This window comes from Aquarana catesbeiana, linkage group LG08, assembly GCF_042186555.1.
Source record: "Aquarana catesbeiana isolate 2022-GZ linkage group LG08, ASM4218655v1, whole genome shotgun sequence".
NCBI lineage: Eukaryota > Metazoa > Chordata > Amphibia > Anura > Ranidae > Aquarana > Aquarana catesbeiana.
This window is the reverse complement of record NC_133331.1, coordinates 8,000,249-8,020,614: the sequence shown is the minus strand read 5'-3', so window position 1 is coordinate 8,020,614 and position 20,366 is coordinate 8,000,249. Positions and strand designations below refer to the sequence as shown.

At 44.6% G+C, this 20,366-nt stretch overlaps 1 protein-coding gene across 1 annotated transcript in view; it reads right to left on the bottom strand.

Annotated features, from left to right (window-relative positions):
* The window catches only part of SLIT1 (slit guidance ligand 1), a gene marked incomplete at its 5' end in the record, with an annotated part of 182,812 nt that overhangs the window by 34,957 nt on the left and 127,489 nt on the right, over positions 1 to 20,366 (bottom strand). Inside the window, 3 exons of the mRNA XM_073595360.1 lie at positions 1,173 to 1,312; positions 15,541 to 15,635; positions 18,934 to 19,058. Coding sequence (XP_073451461.1) covers positions 1,173 to 1,312; positions 15,541 to 15,635; positions 18,934 to 19,058 — 360 coding nt within the window. The remainder of the gene's footprint in view (positions 1 to 1,172; positions 1,313 to 15,540; positions 15,636 to 18,933; positions 19,059 to 20,366) is intronic.

The window sequence follows — 20,366 nt, the reverse complement described above, 5'->3', positions numbered from 1 at the left end:
CTATGCAATTACACAGCCACTAGCCATCAGCTCCATCTAGTGGCCATAATGTGGTATTTTGCTCATTTACTCTATTCTGTCTGAATGAATAACACTCGACCTGGAGAGAAAGTAGCCTCATGAACATTCCATTTTTTTGCCTTTGATTAGAGAAAATAGCTTAATGAACAATTGACTTTTGTCTCTGATTGTATAGGGAGAGAAGGAGGCTGTAGGTTTATCTAAACAATTGCACAGCTGCTAACCAGCAGCTCCATCTAGTGGTCATAATGCAGTATTTTGCGCATTTACTCCATTCTGTATGGAATTATATGGCCAATAACCATCAGCGCCATCTAGTGGCCGTAATGTGGTATTTTGCTCATTTACTCTATTCCGCATGAATGAATAACACTCGACCTGGAGAGAAAATAGCCTCATGAACATTTGATTTTTTTGCCTTTGATTATATAGGGAGTGAAGCTGTCTGGACGGTTTGTCTGAGAGGTCATCTAAGCAATTACACAGCCACTAGCCATCAGCTCCATCTAGTGGTCATAATGCCGTATTTTCCGCATTTACTCTATTCTGTATGGAATTACATGGCCACTAGCCATCAGCGCCATCTAGTCGTCAAAATGCGGTATTTTCCTGATTCACTCTATTCTTTATGAATGAACAACACTCGACCTGGAGAGAAAATAGCGTAATGAACATTTGACTTTTGCCTTTGTATAGAGAGAGAAGCAGCTCCGGTCTGAACAAGCAGGAAAGCCCACTAACACGGGTCCTAAGGCACCAAGTGTTTAAAAAAAATAAATCAACAATTTTAACCCTTTCGTTGCCACCAATATAGGTCATAATTCAGCAGCCGACGAGCCAACTGTTGGCTGTCAGGTGGAAGCGATCGGATGGCTGTACAGCCTCCTGATCACTTTCAATCACTCCCTTCCATGTTTCTCAGACCCTGCTGTCACCCCACCCGTGGTTCTTGGAGGCGGGGGGGGGGGGTAGGAGGTCCGGTCCCAGGACTTACGCTATTTTCTCTCCAAGGTCGAGTGTTATTCATTCATAAAGAATAGAGTAAATCAGGAAAATACAGCATTATGACCACTAGATGGCGCTGGTGGCCAAGTAATTCCATACAGAATGGGGCAGATCGATAAGACAAATAAATCTGTACATGACATTACCTGTGAATTGTGCTGTACACAGACAGGTGTAGGTGTTGATTCCGTCCACACAGGTGCCGCCGTTATAACAGTCGCTGGATTTGCATTCATCTCTGTTCGCCGCACACGTGGGGCCCTCAAACCCATCGGGACAGGAGCATCTGATTGGGTGGAAAAGACGATTGTCAGGTTACACCATAGAAGGGCAATTGGGGGGGTGAAGCCGGTTCATAGAAATCCCAGAGAATTCAATTTGAAATTATTATTTTTTTTTTTTGTACATCAGAGGCGAGATTATAGTCATAGCAGATCATGTGCCCGCTATGGGGCCCGGCGCCATCACCGGGGGGGGGGGGGGGGGGGCTGCCAACTGTCAGTAAATTCACGGACAGTTTTGTAAAATCCGCGTTCTGTCCGTGAATTTACTGACGGTCGGCTGTCACACTCCATAGTAATCAATGCGAGAAAAAAATTGCATCTGGCAAATCCTGCTGAAGAAATTCAATGCATTTTATATAGTATACAGCGGGGGTAGAAAATAATCACCCCCCCCAACCCCCCCAACTCTTTAAAATAATCACCCCCCCCCAAACCCCTCAATCCCCCCAACCCCAACTCTTTAAAATAATCCCCCCCAAACCCCAACTCTTTAAAATAATCCCCCCCCTCAACCCCAACTCTTTAAAATAATCCCCCCCCTCAACCCCAACTCTTTAAAATAATCCCCCCCCAACCCCAACTCTTTAAAATAATCCCCCCCCAACCCCAACTCTTTAAAATAACCCCCCCCCTCAACCTCAACTCTTTAAAATAATCCCCCCCTCAACCCCAACTCTTTAAAATAATCCCCCCCCAACCCCTCAACCCCCCCAAACCCCAACTCTTTAAAATAATCCCCCTCCTCAACCCCAACTCTTTAAAATAATCCCCGCCCCAACTCTTTAAAATAACCCCCCCCTCAACCCCAACTCTTTAAAATAACCCCCCCCAACCCCTCAACCCCCCCAAAACCCAACTCTTTAAAATAATCCCCCCCAACCCCAACTCTTTAAAATAACCCCCCCCTCAACCCCAACTCTTTAAAATAATCCCCCCCTCAACCCCAACTCTTTAAAATAATCCCCCCCCAACCCCAACTCTTTAAAATAACCCCCCCCCTCAACCTCAACTCTTTAAAATAATCCCCCCCTCAACCCCAACTCTTTAAAATAATCCCCCCCCAACCCCTCAACCCCCCCAAACCCCAACTCTTTAAAATAACCCCCCCCCTCAACCCCAACTCTTTAAAATAATCCCCCCCAACCCCTCAACCCCCCCAAACCCCAACTCTTTAAAATAACCCCCTCCTCAACCCCAACTCTTTAAAATAATCCCCGCCCCAACTCTTTAAAATAACCCCCCCCTCAACCCCAACTCTTTAAAATAACCCCCCCCAACCCCTCAACCCCCCCAAAACCCAACTCTTTAAAATAATATCCCCCAACCCCAACTCTTTAAAATAACCCCCCCCTCAACCCCAACTCTTTAAAATAACCCCCCCAACCCCTCAACCCCCCCAAACCCCAACTCTTTAAAATAATCCCCCCCCCAACCCCAACTCTTTAAAATAATCCCCCCCCCCAACCCCTCAACCCCCCCAAACCCCAACTCTTTAAAATAATCCCCCTCAACCCCAACTCTTTAAAATAACCCCCCCCCCAACCCCTCAACCCCCCCAATCCCCAACTCTTTAAAATAATCCCCCCCCAACCCCAACTCTTTAAAATAATCCCCCCCAACCCCTCAACCCCCCCAAACCCCAACTCTTTAAAATAATCAGCCCCCCCCCAAACCCCTCAACTCAGATGGACTAAGACTGGGATTCCATTAAAGTTCATGTGCGTGTAAAGGCAGGCGTCCCAATACTTTTGGTAACATAGTGTATATGGGCGGACTTTGAGACCATGAGTAGAGAGACGGGGGGGGGCCTTAAAGTGATATTACTCAGTGTTTTCAAGCACTTTCAGCAGCTGATTTAATCACTTGCTGAGTATGCAGCTTTGTTGTCTTTCAATCCTCGCCTATGTTCCAGTTCAGGCTGGTGCCACGACGGGCAGAGGTCATGGCACCAGGTTAAACTGGAACACAGGCTCCTTTTTCCCTTACAGCATTCTATGGAGCCACCCTTGCATGCATGGACTAGCGTTGTCTCCCTACACTGTGCGCATCAATAGAAACACACAGCCCCACAGCCTAGGAATGGCAAGGCACTTCCCTCCCGCCTCTTTCCCCAAGCTAACAGACTGGCTCCAGACTGCACCGTCCAATGTTAAAGGGGCTGTAAAACTTCACCTGGCAGTGACCGCCCCCCCCCGGCCCCTCCCCCGTTTTACTTACCTGAGCCCTGGAGCTTGACCCGGCGGGGACGCGCTGTCTCTCTGCCCGGGGTTCTCGGCTCTTGATTGGATAGATTGATAGCAGCGCAGCCATTGGCTCGCGCTGCTGGCAATCAAATCCAATGATGCGGGGGGCGGGGCCGAGTCATACATTCGGCGGCTATGGACTGAGGAGCGCGCCCGCAAGGTAAAACTCCTCAGGACAGCGCTTCTCCTAGGGGGTTATCTGATGTGGGGAGGAGCCGCGAGAGCCGCCGGGGGACCCCCAAAGACGAGGTTTCAGGGGCCACTCTGTGTAAAAACGAGCCGCACAATGGAGGTAGCTATGATATGTTTGTTATTTAAAAAAAAAAAATAAAAAACGATCCCTTACAATCACTTATTCCTGTTCAGGGAAGTGTCACTAAAAGGGTAAGAATGTAGTCTGGCAAATTCTCTTAAAAGAGAAGTATGGGATTTACTGCCCCCCCCCCAATCATACTTACCTAGCCGGATTCTGCATCTGTCCCCCCCCCCCGCCGGCTCTAACACTGAGAACTGAGCGATCGAACACCACTGATCACTCGGTTCTCAGGACTCCCTGAGCAGAGAGCTGGTGACTGTCAGTTCTGCCCCCTCCCCTCCTCACTGGGGCGCTGGGCGGTGGAGGGGGCGGGAGCATCTGGCTCAGCCTCTCAGCGGACCGCCGGGTGGCGGTCCAGGCATGTGGGCGGATCCCGAACCATATGATTGCAATCTTTCCCCAGCCTGGACCGGCTCTGTGACCTCAGCCGACAGCGGGCTTCAGCACTAAAAGGGCAGGAACCAGCACCATTTAAAGGGAAGTATGGGATTTTTTTCCAATCATACTTACCTAGCTGGATGCTGCATCTGTCTCCAACCCACCCCACCCCCCGCCGGCTCTATCACTGAGAACCGAGCGATCGAACACAGCAGGTCACTTGGTTCTCAGATCTACCTGAGCAGAGAGCTGTCAGTCACCGCTGTCTGCTCTGCCCCCCCCCCCTCACTGCAGTGGTGGGCTGTAGAGGGGGTGGGACCGTCCGGCTCAGGCTCTCAGCGGCTCGCTCAGAGGTGATCGAACACAGCAGATCACTCGGTTCTCAGGACTCCCTGAGCAGAAATCTGGGGACTGTCAGTCACCGCTGTCTGCTCTGCCCCCTCCCCCGCTTACTGGAGTGGTGGGCTGTGGAGAGCGCAAGAGCGGCCGGCTCAGGCTCTCAGCGGCTTGCTCAGAGGCTGAGCGGATCTCGATCATACGGTCAGGATCTTGCCCGAGCCTGGAGAGGCTCTGAGATATCACCTGACAGCGGGCTTCAGCCTCGCTGTCAGCTGGACAGGGGTCACAGGAGTGCAGAACGATCTACAATGCTGAGATCCAGGGGAGAAGTACCACCAAACCAACTTTCCCCCGTACTTCTCCTTCAATGATATAAACTGCAAGTGTCGGGGTAAGAATTAGAACAATCGATTACTGGGGAATGTTTATTTTATTGCACTCGATGTGTTACACAGAACACCGAACCCCCCCGAGGGTCCAATACCGCGATAGTATTGCTGGAGTTCCATCCTCGGCTACAAACCTCGTCTACTTACTTATACACTTTTATGTTTCCATTAAGTATGAAAATTCATTCAGAACGGTGAATTTACCAACATTTCCGCATTCATACGAGTGCATTTCATAGTTATGTGGTATACAGGGACAAATATAGAACAGGCAACAAAATATCAATCCCAGAACACAGTTTACTTTCCCTCATCGCATTATACAAGATAGAGATTTACATTCCGTATACACCGACTGCAGAGATACGGGGAGATAAAAACACAGAGAAATACAACGTGTCTTTCCTTTACATACTAATGTATCTAATGAGAAGAGAAGGAAGAGAAGAAATGCAGTTTTTTCATATACTGACTACCATCAGCTAGTAGAATATATATATATATATGTATATATATATATATATATATATATATATCCAATGATATATAATATCAATGATGAGACACTATTCCTCCCACTGATACCAATGATGGGGCACTATTTCTCCCACTGATACCAATGATGGGGCACTATTTCTCCCACTGATACCAATGATGGGACACTATTCCTCTCACTGATACCAATGATGGGGCACTATTCCTCCCACTGATACCAATGATGGGGCACTATTTCTCCCACTGATACCAATGATGGGACACTATTCCTCTCACTGATACCAATGATGGGGCACTATTCCTCCCACTGATACCAATGATGGGGCACTATTCCTCCCACTGACACCAATGATGGGGCACTATTCCTCCCACTGATACCAATGATGGGGCACTATTCCTCCCACTAATCAGAAGTTTAGAAGAACCCAAGGAGATAAGTATATGCATATATTACAATTATGCAAATGTTATATTAAATACATTGAAGTTGGGCTTGACTTGTCATCAATCTACCCCTTCCTTCTGTGCTTGGTCAATGTCTTGCTTCTACCCAAATGTATTATTGTATCATTGTGTGAGCCAGTATATGATTATCAAGAGTATCTGGAAAGTGCTTCTACTGCTTAAAATAATAAAAATAGGTTTGAGCCCATATCACTGATACTGCCTGTGTGCAACCCATCATTGTCCTCTATGTGGTTGGACCCCAGGACATCATAAGAAGAAAAGATATGCCCACTGTGTGATTCTGGGTAGACACCTGGGTTTGTGTCCAAATTCATTCATATTAGAGCTCACTATCCTGGAAAGGAATGACACACAAAGAGGTAAGGGTGCTAGGAGATCCCAAAAAAGATGACCATGTAGGGCATGTATGAAGTTATTAATTTATTCAGATGTATATATTGGGTCTTAAAGTAGTCATAAATACCCCAGCGCGAGTTCCCAAAAAGTACTCAAGCAATTATTGCAAAACTTTTATGTCAAAGGAAATAATCCAATTCCAGTGCTCCCAACCCAAGTGCTTAGCTCAAACATAATGCGCCTAATTCCTCCCACAAGGGAAAAGTAGAAATTTGCACTTATGGGGCTCTCCTCAGGGTGGAATTAAACAGCTTCCAAGTTTGTTTCCACTACCTCACTTCAGGTCCTCCAATAGCGCTTCTACTCATAAACATCAAATCCTCCAAGAGTGCTTCCACTCATACAAATGACATCATCCAATAGTGCTTTCATTAATACACATCAAGTCCTCAAAGAATGCTTCCACTATACACATTAGGTTGTGGTTCTACAAGATTGCCTCCGTACACATCAGCCCTGCCAAGGGTGCTTCCACTCATACACATCGGGTCTTCTAAGAGTACTTCCGCTCATACACATCAGATCCTCCAAGAATGCTTCCACTCATACACACTGGGTCCTGCAAGAGTGTTTCCACTCATACGAATCAGATTCTCCAGTAGTGCTTCCATTAATACACATCAGGTTCTCCAAGAGTGCTTCCTCTCACACACACTGGGTTCGCCATAAGTTCTTCCACTCATACACTTTGGGTCCTCCAAGAGTGCTTCCTCTCATACATATTGGGTTATCCAAAAGTTCTTCCACTCATACACATTGGGCTCTCCATAAATTCTTCCACTCATACACATCGGGTCCTCCAAGAATGCTTCCTGTCGTACACATTGGGTTCTCCAAGTGTGCTTCCTCTCATAAACATTGGGTTTTCCATAAGCTCTTCTACTCATACACATCTGGTTCTCCATAAGTTCTTCCACTCATACAATTAGGTCCTCCATTAATTCTTGCTCTTATATACATTGGGTCCTCCGTGAGGTTCTTCCACTCATACACATTAGACCCACCTAGAGGTTCTTCCACACATTAGACCCACCAAGAGTGCTTCCGCTCGTACACATCAGGCCTTCCAGGCGTTTTTTCACTCATGCACATTAGGCCCTCCAACTAAGAGTACTTCAACTCCCACACATCAGGTCCCCCAAAAGTAATTCCCCCCACACCTCAAGCCCTCTAAGACTGCTTCCATTAACACAGAGATATCTAGTCCTCCACTAACTTGGCCACATTCTCCCTCAGTACAGGATGTCACACAGGACTAGTTGCTGCAGATAAGTCACTGCTTTCTGGTAGTGGCCACTTACAACCAAGCTTAGGAAACATCAAAGCCATATTGCTGTTCTGGTCTACGCCGCCAGGACAGGTTTAATCATTTTTCTGTTGGGTACAGGTGGGCTCCACTTAACTGTGAAGAGTCCATTGTTCAAGTTGATAGAACTCATAGGAATTCTGTTCTGTTAATGTGAATGACCTATTGTACCGATATTTCCATTATAGGCTCCACCATTGAGTTCAAGCCCATGAGCGAAGAAGCGACGCACCTGAGTGGGTCTAGTGAAGGGTTTTATTATACTTTGGTAGAGAACATACATTCTCTTGTCTCTGCAACATCTGAGTTGAACCATGCTTTGAATATTATCACGTAGCACGGCCGTGTATTCACTTTCCACCAGAACTGAATAGAGCTCAGGTGGATTCTTAACCTCCTTTTTTCTTATTTGTTTTTTCTTTCTAAAGAAATTGAGGTAAGTCGTAGATTAACGTGTCTAAAGATCCTTCAGCTCGTGGAAGGTTAATCTTTCCAGCCTAAAAGGTGTCGTTACTTTGTATGTGAGGGAACAATGCTCAACGACAATGAGTTGCCTATTGTCATAAGAGACGATGTTGGAAACATTGTTTCGGTCTCGCATCTTCTCTCCGCATTCTTTCCTTTCTTTTTATTTTTTTTTTTCTATATAGGTTGATCTTTGCTTTTTGCTCTTTTTAATAAAGCAGTTGTCCGCAAACGGTCTCCTTTTTTAAAAAAATTTGAAATGGATTCTATTCTCTGTAAATTCCCCAAAATAAAGGAAAAATAAAAAAAAAAAATAATAAAAAAAATAAAAAATAAAACAGGTTGGAAAGATTTGTGAGCAGGTTGAAAGCTGTGAAGAGTAAATGGCTTGATTGAATGGCTTTGCAAACCCCAAAGGAAAATATAGGCCTATTGTAAAGATGCTTGGTTACCAAGGCAACAGAACGAGAGGCCATTAAGTATTTTATTTATTTATTTTTTATTTTACATCTGGTAATTTTAGGCTCTTAAAAGCAGGTCTGGTCATTTCTGCCTCTTGATTCAACATCATTTTCAAACAACCCAATCCTCCTGGTCTCTTTACTCTCCTCGACTAAGATTTATTTTCGGCAACTAATTATCTTGCAGGGATTGGTGAAACGCGGCGACTAAGTGAAAAGTGGGTCCCCGTATGTGGAATGCCTGGACTTAGAGTGCTGCTTGGGTGATGGGAGATGCTGTCAGTTTAGATGCATGCAAAGTTAAAAGCAAATCACAGTAATTATAGCAGAATCTGAGGCACTATAGATAGATGTAAAAAAAAAAAAAAAAATACAATTTAGAATGTAAATATGTGAAGACGCTGACAGTCCTTTTATTAGCGCTCATCATTTTTTTTTTTTTTTTTTTTTGTCTGCGTGGAAGAGAAGGTAACAGATGGCAACATAATGTACAGAACAGGTTAATTGGAGGGCTATATAGAATTCTAAAAACAGTTTGGATAATCATCCTGAGCAGTAAGAAAAGCAACCATTGTGTGGTTTAAATTGACTTAATGTAACAGAAAAAAAAAAAAAGAAAAGACAGCGAAGAAAAAGAAATTGTACTAAAAGCAATTAAGCGTTAGAATTTTGATACGGTTACCCTGATCTGCTGGTTATTTCAGTTCATTTCTCTTAAAGGGTCAAACAAGTACATCTGTGTTTTATCTGGCCTTGTCTTTGTTCATTTATTTCACTGTAATCTCAGATCTGCAACATAGTCACTACTTTTTTTCTTTCTTTCTTTTTTTATTATTATAACATTGTGTTAAAATGTATCTACCAAGTATTTCCTTACAGTAACACTCAGGGTCAGTTCACATCACCGGTTCTGCGTTCCGGATGCATTTCTGCTTGCGTATTTGTGATGCAATCTTGCAATGTGATGTTTTTTTATGCATTCTGGTGCGCCCCCCTCTTTTTTTTTTAAATCTTTAACCACTTGCCTACCGGGCACTTTCACCCCCCTTCCTTCCCAGGCGCCAATATTCAGCTTTCGGAATTTGGAATGACAATTGCGCGGTCATGTAACACTGTACTCATATGAAATTTATATCATTGTTTATCGCACAAATAGAGCTTTCTTTAGGTGGTATTTAATCACCACTGGGGTATTTATTTTTTGCTAAACAAACGAAAAAAGACTGACAATTTTGAAAAACAAAAAACTAAAATTTTTTCATAGTTTGCTATAAAATTTTGCAAACAGGTAATTTTTCTCCTTCACTGATGGGCACTGAGAGGCGGCACTGATGGGCTCTGATGAGGCTGCACTGATGGGCACTGATAGGCGGCACTGATGGGCACTGAAGAGGCTGCACTGATGGGCACTGATAGGCGTCACTGATGGGCACTAATAGGCTGCACTAATGAGGCTGCACTGATGGGCACTGATGGGCGGCACTGATGGGAACTGATGAGGCTGCACTGATGGGCACTGATAATTTGCACTGATGAGGCTGCACTGATGGGCACTGATGAGGCTGCACTGGTGGGCACTGATAGGCAGTACTGATGGGCACTAATAGGTGGTACTGATGGGCACTGATAGGCGGCACTGATGGGCTCTGATAGGAGGCACTGGTAGGTGGCACTGATGGGCACTGAAGAGGCTGCACTGATGGGCACTGATAGGCTGCACTAATGAGGCTGCACTGATGGGCATTGATAGGCGGCACTGATGGGAACTGATGCTGCACTGATGGGCACTGATAATTTGCACTGATGAGGCTGCACCGATGGGCACTGATAAGTTGCACTGATGAGGCTGCTCTGGTGGGCACTGATAGGCGGCACTGATGGGCACTGATGAGGCTGCACTGATGGGCTCTGATAGGAGGCACTGCTAGGTGGCACTGATGGGCACTGATAGGCAGGGCTGCTGTTTGAAAGCACGGGGGCCCCATACTTCTTACCTGATAGGGCACCACTCCCTCCCTCCCCACAAAATACAAAAGATATTTTGCCAGCCTCTACACCTGCTCTGTGTACCTGCAGCAGCTGCCCAAGGGAGAGGGGAAGAGAGATGCCAGCAATGTTGCAGGGTAAAGAGGCGCACAAGGAGGCCCCGGAAAGCAAGAGGATGGGGGCACGCAGAACTGATCCCTGAGGGAAGGAGGGAGCAGAGGAGAAGCTGGCAGCGCTGTGGGAGGAGGATGAAGAGGATCGGTGTCTGCAGTAGGACAGTACAGCCGGACCTCCTGCCCAACAGTTCCCCGGGCCCCCTTTTTTGAACTGGCCTGGGCCCAGTACAGGAGGGCTGGCTGTACTGCCTTATCAGCAGCCCTGCTAATAGGCGGCACTGATGGGCACTGATAGGCGGTATTGATGAGATCTGATAGGTGGCACTGATAAGTGGCACTGATGAGCACTGATAGGCAATGGTAGGCGGCACTGATGGGCACTGATAGGCAGAACTGATAGGTGACACTGATGAGGAGACACTGATGGGCACTGATTGTGCAGCACTGGTGGGCACTGTTGGGACTGCACTGATAATCAACCCTTTGTTTCTTTAGACAGGGGTCTCAAACTGGTGACTCTCCAGCTGTTTTGAAACTACAAGTCCCATGAGGCATTGCAAGGCTGACAGTTACAAGCACGACTCCTACAGGCAGAGGCATGATGGGACTTGTAGTTTCACAACAGCTGGAGGGCCACCAGTTTTAGACTTTAGAAAGTCCAGCACTATAGGTGATGTGTACACAGATAAACAAGGCTTCCAGACACATTGGGGTGATTTACTAAAGGCAAATAAAATGTGCAGTTGCTCCAGAGCTTAGTAAATGAGGGGAAGCTCTGCTGACTTCCATCATCCAATCATGTTCAAGCAAAAAATGCTGTTTTTTTTATTTTCCATGCACGTGATTGGGTATTATTCTTTGCAGAGTGAGGCTTTACCTCATTTACTAAGCTCTGGAGTAACTGCACTTGCAGAGTGCACAGCCTATTTTTCTTTAGTAAATCCACCCCATTGCTTCTTTGGAATGTCCAGCACTAGTCCACAGATAAACAGCTTTCCTATCATGAAGTGGAAAGCAGGGGAGGTTTATGTTGTCACAAGCTGTTTGCAAATTACGCTGCCATTTTTAGAGGTGCTTAAACTGGAAACTAACTTTAAATGTTTCCATAGAAACTCCAGAGAAGACGTTCTGCAAAGCCCTGAAGCCGGAGCGAATCTATTTTAAATGCACCTGCAGACAAAATCCTTGACAATAATATCTGCAAACATAACAAAAGTGGCGCTCTCATTATCTAATGTACACCGCGCTTCCTTCCAGAGGACGAGAACCTTCGTCTTTCTTCTCTACACAAACTTACCACAAGAAGAGAAGAAACGCTTTCACTTCCACGCGGCTTTATGCCGAGCGCAGGCTACCTAACTATTCTTCTGACAATGGTAGAATGTTCTTTCTGTTCTACAAAGCGCCGCAGTTAAAGAAAAAAAATCATACTAAACATGAAACTTCTCCGCTCTGAGACGATGGGTTGAAGAAGACAGTTTACACTATTTGATGGCAAAATGAGAAATATGACTTGAGTCATCATACTCCTTGTAACCCAATCATGTGACCACTGTGAGAGCCAATCAAAGCAGTCTTATGGTTAAGAAGGCTTTTAATTGGGAACCAGCTAGATGTGGTCTCGATCATGTGACCACTGTGAGAGCCAATCAAAGCAGTCTTATGGTTGAGAAGGCTTCTGATTGGGAACCAGCAAGATGGGGTCCCGACCATGTGACCACTGTGAGAGCCAATCAAAGCAGTCTTATGGTTAAGAAGGCTTTAAATTGGGAGCCAGCAAGACGGGCTCCAGACACATGTGACCACTGTGAGAGCCAATCAAAGCAGTCTTATGGTTGAGAAGGCTTCTGATTGGGAGCCAGCAAGATGGGCTCCCAATCAGATTGGGCCAAGGCTTCTGATTGGGAACCAGCAAGATGAGCTCCTGACACATGTGACCACTGTGAGAGCCAATCTAAGCAGTCTTAAGGTTGAGAAGGCTTTTGATTGGGAACCAGCAAGATGGGGTCTCGATCATGTGACCACTGTGAGAGCCAATCAAAGCAGTCTTATGGTTGAGAAGGCTTCTGATTGGGAACCAGCAAGATGGGGTCTCGATCATGTGACCACTGTGAGAGCCAATCAAAGCAGTCTTATAGTTTAGAAGGCTTTTAATTGGGAGCCAACAAGATGGGCTCCCGACATATGTGACCACTGTGAGAGCCAATCAAAGCAGTCTTATGGTTGAGAAGGCTTCTGATTGGGAGCCAGCAAGATGGGCTCCCAATCAGATTGGGTCAAGGATACTGCTTGGGAGCCAGCAAGACAGGCTCCTGATCATGTGACCACTGTGAGAGCCAGTCGGTTATGGTTGAGAAGGCTTCACATTGGGAGCCAGCAAGATGGGCTCCCAATCAGATTGAGTCAAGGCTTCTGATTGAAAGCCAGCAAGACAGGCCCCAGTCATGTGACCACTGTGAGAGCCAATCAAAGCAGTCTTATGGTTAAGAAGGCTTTTAATTGGGAGCCAGCAAGATGGGCTCCCGACACATGTGACCACTGTGAGAGCCAATCAAAGCAGTCTTATGGTTGAGAAGGCTTCTGATTGGGAGCCAGCAAGATGGTCTCCCAATCAGATTGGGTCAAGGATACTGCTTGGGAGCCAGCAAGACAGGCTCCTGATCATGTGACCACTGTGAGAGCCAGTCGGTTATGGTTGAGAAGGCTTCTGATTGAGAGCCAGCAAGATGGGCTGGGTCAATGCTTCTAATTGGCAGAATAGGATAGAAAGACACAGTGGCGCTCATCTGAGTGCAGTAAGTAAGAACAGCAAGATGGACCCCCGATCGTGTGACCACTGTGAGAGAACAATCAAAGCAGTCTTATGGTTGAGAAGGCTTCTGATTGGGAGCCAGCCAGATAGGCTCCCAATCAGATTTGGTCAAGGATTCCGATTGGGAACCAGCAAGACGGGCTCCCGATCATGTGACCACTATGAGAGACAAGCCAATCAAAGCAGTCTTATGGTTGAGAAGGCTTCTGATTCGGAGCCAACAAGATAGACTAACCAATCATATTGGGTCAAGGCTTCAGATTGGGAGCCAGCGAGACGAGCTCCTGATCATTTGACCACTGTGAGAGCCAATCAAAGCAGTCTCATAGTTGAGAAGCCATTTTGCCTTCCTGCAGCCCTTTAAGTGGGCTTTCATGCCCAGAGGGCACCATGGATTCTCTATTATGTCATTGTTTTGATTGGCTCTCACAGTGGTCACATGATCCTGAGCCTGTTCTGTTGGTTCCCAATCAGAAGCTAAGACCGAGAGCAGTCAATGACAGCTCGGTCAGTGTTCAGGGAGCATGCAATGACCAGTGGACATGTTTGTATCTTGCGGCTGCAAGGAAAATTTTACACAGCATGTTGCAGTGGATAGGCGGTGCTGCTTGCCAACTGCGTCCTATTCAAGTAATGGGACCATGTCTCAACAACGTTGCAATTGTGGAAAAATAGAAACAGAGGGCGCACCAGCCTTGGTCGTTACCTTTATAAATCCTTTTTTTGAAGAAATAAAACAAATATATACTTACAAACAGCATATGATATTAAGTTCACTACAGTGTTCCGCATTGTCTGGTCCACTGCGACAATCCCAACATGAGCGAAACACTTCAAAATGGATGACGTGTTTCGAAGGTAGATCCCCTCTTCCTCAGAGCTAAATCATTTGGCTCTGAGGAAGAGGGGACCTATACTCCAGAGGGGACCTACCCTCTTTTAGACTTCCCTAATCCTTAGGGGGTGTCAACATTTTGCCAGGTTTCAAGCTGTTGAAGGTCTAAGGTTTATCATTGCATGTACACCCATCTTGGGCACAGGAGGTTGTTCATTTTGTTTGCACAATGTTGCAACTGTGTCTAAAGCATGGTCTGGTGGGATTTCAATTTAAAAAGTCAGGTGTTCTGAAGACATCATATCACCTCCTGAATGCCATCTCTGAACCAATCCACAATCTCTAAACCAATCCACCATCTCTAAACTGATTCACCATTTCTAAACGAATTCACCATCCCTAAACCGATCCATCATCTCTAAACTGATCCGCCACCTCTAAACTGATTCACCATCTCTGAACCGATCCACCATCTCTGAACCGATCCACCATCTCTAAACCGATCCACCATCTCTAAACTGATCCATTGTCTCTGAACTGATCCTTCGTCTCTAAATTGATCCACCATCTCTAAACTGATCCACCATCTCTAAACCGATTCACCATCTCTAAACTGATCCACTCTCAACTGATCCACCATCTCTAAACCAATCCACCACCACTAGACTGCTCCACCATCTCTAAACTGATCCACCATCTCTAAACTGCTCCATTATCTCTAAACTGATTCACCATCTCTGAACTGATCCACCATCTCTAAACCGATCCACCATTTCTAAACCGACCCACCATCTCTGAACTGATCCACCATCTCTAAACCGATCCACCATCTCTAAACCGATTCACCATCTCTAAACTGCTCCATTATCTCTAAAGTGATCCACCATCTCTAAACTGCTCCATTATCTCTAAACTGATTCACCATCTCTGAACTGATCCACCATCTCTAAACCGATCCACCATTTCTAAACCGACCCACCATCTCTGAACTGATCCACCATCTCTAAACCGATCCACCATCTCTAAACCGATTCACCATCTCTAAACTGCTCCATTATCTCTAAAGTGATCCACCATCTCTAAACTGCTCCATTATCTCTAAACCGATCCACCATCTCTAAACCAATGTTTTTTTAGAAGGTGTTTACAAACCTGCCGCACATGTGGATGGGAAGCATTAATCATATTGTCACATCTTATCCCAAAAACCATCCGATATACTCACGTGAATCCGCTGGCGTTGTCTTTGGGGTGACATACACCCTGATTTTCACACGGGTTGCTGGAACATGCATTCAGGGAGATCTCGCAGTTCTTGCCCTGTAGGCGTAACAAGAGAAGCATATGGCGTATTAGGAGGACGTAAGCTAAGCAGACATTTCCTGTCCAGTGCACTGTAATAATATACACTAACAAGCCCGGTGTGTCTCGATTGGTTAACCTAACAAGTGGCGGCATCACCAGAGAGCGGCCTTACCGCCAGGCCATGCTCTTAGTAAGAGCTTTACAAATGGAAGTTTCTTCAGAGAGAGCAAGCATGTCCTCATCTATTCATATCTGTACCCCAGCTGCACACACAGATCCATTAAGACTGGTTACAAAAAAAAAAAATGGAAAGAGAAATGCCGCGCACTTCATGAAAAGTGCGGCACGAGAGCACGCCGGCTCTAAAAGCACCACTCGGGCGGCTTGTGTTAGAATAATGCGCAAGACCCCGCCGTCTTGTAATGCTTTCCTAGAGGCGGCTTCTACTTTGTTGTAAAAATAACAAAAAAATTTAATAAAAATCTCTTTTATTCCCGCTCAGAATGTGATCCTGAATCACCTGTCGGAACGGGAAAAGGCTCTAAATTAACATCCGATTCAGAACATGCAAAATATTGGCAGGTTTTAATTGCGCTTCCTTTTATAGTGAAAAAAAAAACAACACGCAATCAGCACCTTTTGTCAGGTAACCAATTTGCATTTTCTAAGAAATACAGGAATTTCCTTACATCTAGAGAAAGTAAAAATGGTGTAGGGATTTTTTTTTTTTTTGCCAATCACTGGACACATATAATTTCTTTTTCTATTTATTTATTTATTTTTATCTTTTTTTTTTTTTTTGCAAAAACGCCAAAAAAAAAAAAAGAAAGAAAAGAAAACAGCAAAGATCTGAATAAAACTGAGCACTATTATTTTGTAACCAATTTGCATTTTCTAAGAAATACAGAAATTTCCATACATCTACAGAAGTAAAAATGGCGTAGGGATTTTTTTTTTTGCCAATCACTGGAAACTAGTAATTTTTCTGTTTTTAATGTATTTATTTCATTGATGATGGTACAAAAAAAAAAAAGAATACTATAAACATTTTTCCCACCTGCAGCAAAGATCTAAAGAAAACTGGGCACTAATATTTTGTAGCCAATTCCTATTTTCTAGGAAATGCAGAAATGTACGTACATCTAGAATAGTAAAAATGGTGTAAGGATTTTTTTTATTTATTTATTTATTTTTTTTATAATCACTGGACAAAAGGGAAAATACTACATTATGGACACTAGGTGGAGCTGAGAATCTTGTACTTATTTCCTATGATACCCCATCATCTGTGGATGGAGACAATACCAATTTTTGGCCACTAGATGGTTCTGGGACGCATGTACTTATTTCCTATGGTACTCAGTTCCATCATCTGTGAATGGGGACAATACCACATATTGGCCACTAGATGGAGCCGAGTAGCTTGTACTTGTTTCTTATGATACTCAGCTCCATTATCTGTGAATGGGGACAATACCACATATTGGCCACTAGATGGCGCTAATGAGCATGTACTTATTTCCTATGATACTCAGCTTAATTATCTGTGAATGGGGAAAATACCACATATTGGCCACTAGATGGAGCTGAGAACTATATCTTTTTTTCCTATGGTACTCAGATCCATTATCTGTGAATGGGGACAATACCACATTATGGCCACTAGATGGCGCTGAGAAGCATATACTTATTTCCTATGATACTCAGCTCCATTATCTGTGAATGGGGACAATACCACATATTGGCCACTAGATGGTGCTGGGAAGCATATACTTATTTCCTATGATACTCAGCTCCATCATCTGTGAATGGGGACAATACCCCATATTGGCCACTAGATGGAGCCGAGGAGCTTGTACTTATTTCTTATGATACTCAGCTCAATTATCTGTGAATGGGGAAAATACCACATATTGGCCACTAGATGGCGCTGAGGAGCTTGTACTTATTTTTGATAATACTCGGCTCCATTATCTGTGAATAGGGACAATACCACATATTGGCCACTAGATGGTGCTGGGAAGCATATACTTATTTCCTATGATACTCAGCTCCATCATCTGTGAATGGGGACAATACCACATAATGGCCACTAGATGGAGCTGAGGAGTATGTACTTATTTCTTATGATACTCAGCTCCCTTATCTGTGAATGGGGAAAATGCCACATATTGGCCACTAGATGGAGCTGAGAAGTATATCTTTTTTTTCTATGGTACTCAGTTCCATTATCTGTGAATGGGGACAGTACCATATACTGGCTACTAGATAGAGCTGAGGAGCTTGTACTTATTTCCTATGATATTCAGCTTATTATCTGTGAATAGGGAACATACCACATTATGACCACTAGATGGAGCTGAAGAGCTTGTACTTATTTCCTATGATATTCAGTTCCATTATCTGTGAATAGGGAAAATACCACACATTGGCCACTAGATGGAGCTGAAGAGCATGCACTTATTTCCTATAGTACTCAGTTCCATCATCTGTGAATGGGGAAAATACATATTGGCCACTAGAGGGAGCATGTACTTATTTCATAGTACACTCAACTCCATCTTGTGGCCATAATGTGGTATTTTCCCCTTTCACACAATTTAAAAAAAAAAAAAAGAATAACACTGGCATACATAGTTGTGTATTTAAACCATAAGTTGCATATCTGTTTGCCCATCGAAACTGCATGTCAATTAGTTCTGTGCCGGGCAAAATCAAAAGTTCTCTGACTATATTTTCAGCATATAAAAAAAAAATTAAAAAAAACAGTGAGCACTAGATGGTTCTGAGGAGCATATTAATTTCCTATGATAATCAGTGCCATCTAGTGGCCATAATTAGTTGTTTTTTTCATTCAAACTTTTTTTTTCAATGAATAACGTTGACATATATAGCGGTGCATTGATTAAAAAAATGTTTGCATAGCTGTTCTCCCATCGAAACTGCATGTACATTTGTTCTGTGCAAATGGGGCAAAATTGAATGACTTCAGTCTACTTCTCTGTTTTTAATAATAGACTGCTTTTAATAATGGGCTGTTTTGAATAATGGGCTGGTTTTAATAATGGGCCATTTTTTAACAACGGACTGTTTTTAACAATGGACTGTTTTTTAATAATGGGCTGTTTTTAACAATGGACTGTTTTTTAATAATGGGCTGTTTTTAATAATGGACGGTTTTTAACAATGGGCTGTTTTTAATAATGGGCTGTTTTTTATCAATGGACTTCCTTATTGACATTAGGCCGGTCCTATTCACAAAAACTAGAAAGACCCTTTTTACACACAAATCTTTCTCCAGCATGGACCTTACCTTGTACCCAGGTGGACAGATACATTTGTAGTACTCCACGGGGTCGTTCTGGCAGACGCCTTGGTTCCGGCAGGGACTGGACAGGCAGGGGTGGCACTTGGCCTGGATACTTAGGCTTGGCGGCCCTATAAAATATTTAAAGCAGCATAACTGATGATGTCATATGACGGTGAGCCCAGATCCTGGGAATACTGACCTACTTTGTCAACCAGAAATTAGAACATCATTTTCTGGAACACTGCGTCTAAATACGAAAGGTCTTCATACGCAACTGTGGACCATTCGTATCAGGAAATGCATACATTGTAGCACAGAAATCACTGAATCCCACCTGCATGTTAATATTAAAGTATACCCTTGCCCATGAGAATACCTTTTTCTCTACTGATTCCCCCCCCCCCCCCCCCCACATCCTCCCCGAACTTTTTAGCAGCACTTCCTGCTTTCCTGCCTAGGCAAGAATGACGTAGGTCCCCACCACAGCTTCCTGGGATGTCCACGTCATATTGCAGAAGTCAGAGTTTTGCTGAGGGGCACAAGCGCACTGAAAGAAGGTCTTTGGCAACTGGCAGAGACTTTGCAGAATGTGACACGTTCTCTTTACTAAGACATCGGGGGGCTATCTGTCTCATCTGCTCTCCATTGAAGCTAATGGAGCACAAATTGAGCATCATTAGCTTCTACCCACGGCCAAAACAGCCAGGGAAAGTGACAGCTGACAGTTTCTGGGCTCTTACTAGGTAGGGGAGATCAGCAAATAGACATGTGCAGGCACGGTGCTGTTCCCTGACAGGTTATTGGCAACGGGCAGAGACTTTGCAGAGGCCCTGAGCATGTGCAAGGTTTCCACGCATGTGCGTGTGAGGTGCAGGTATCAATCAACAAGGTCCCAGATACAAGAACCCAGTGGCATTCATGCACATTTGCATGGGAACCCCCCACAAGTCCCCCTCCACAATTTTCTTGTGACAGGTTCTCTTTACTGAGACATCAGGGGTCTATTAGACACATGGAGAAGGTATCTACAAGGTCTTTAGACACCAGAACTCAGCGGTATGTACGCACACATGGGAATCCCCCAAAGGTCCCCTATGTGATACAAATTTGTTGTGGCAGGTTCTCTTTATTAAGACATCAGGGGTCTATTAGACACATGGTGCGGGTATCCACAAGGTCTCAGATACCAGAACCCAGCAGCATGTACGCACACATGGCAATCCCCCAAAAGCCCCCCTATGTGTTACAATTTAGTTGTGACAGGTTTTTTTTACTGAGACATCAGGGGTCTATTAGACTCCTGATGTCCCATCTGCTCTTCATTGAAGCTAATGATCAGGGGTCTATTAGACACATGGAGCAAGTATCTACAAGGTCCCAGAAGCCAGAGGCATGTACGCATGCAAGGGAATCCCCAACAGGTCCCCTATGTGATG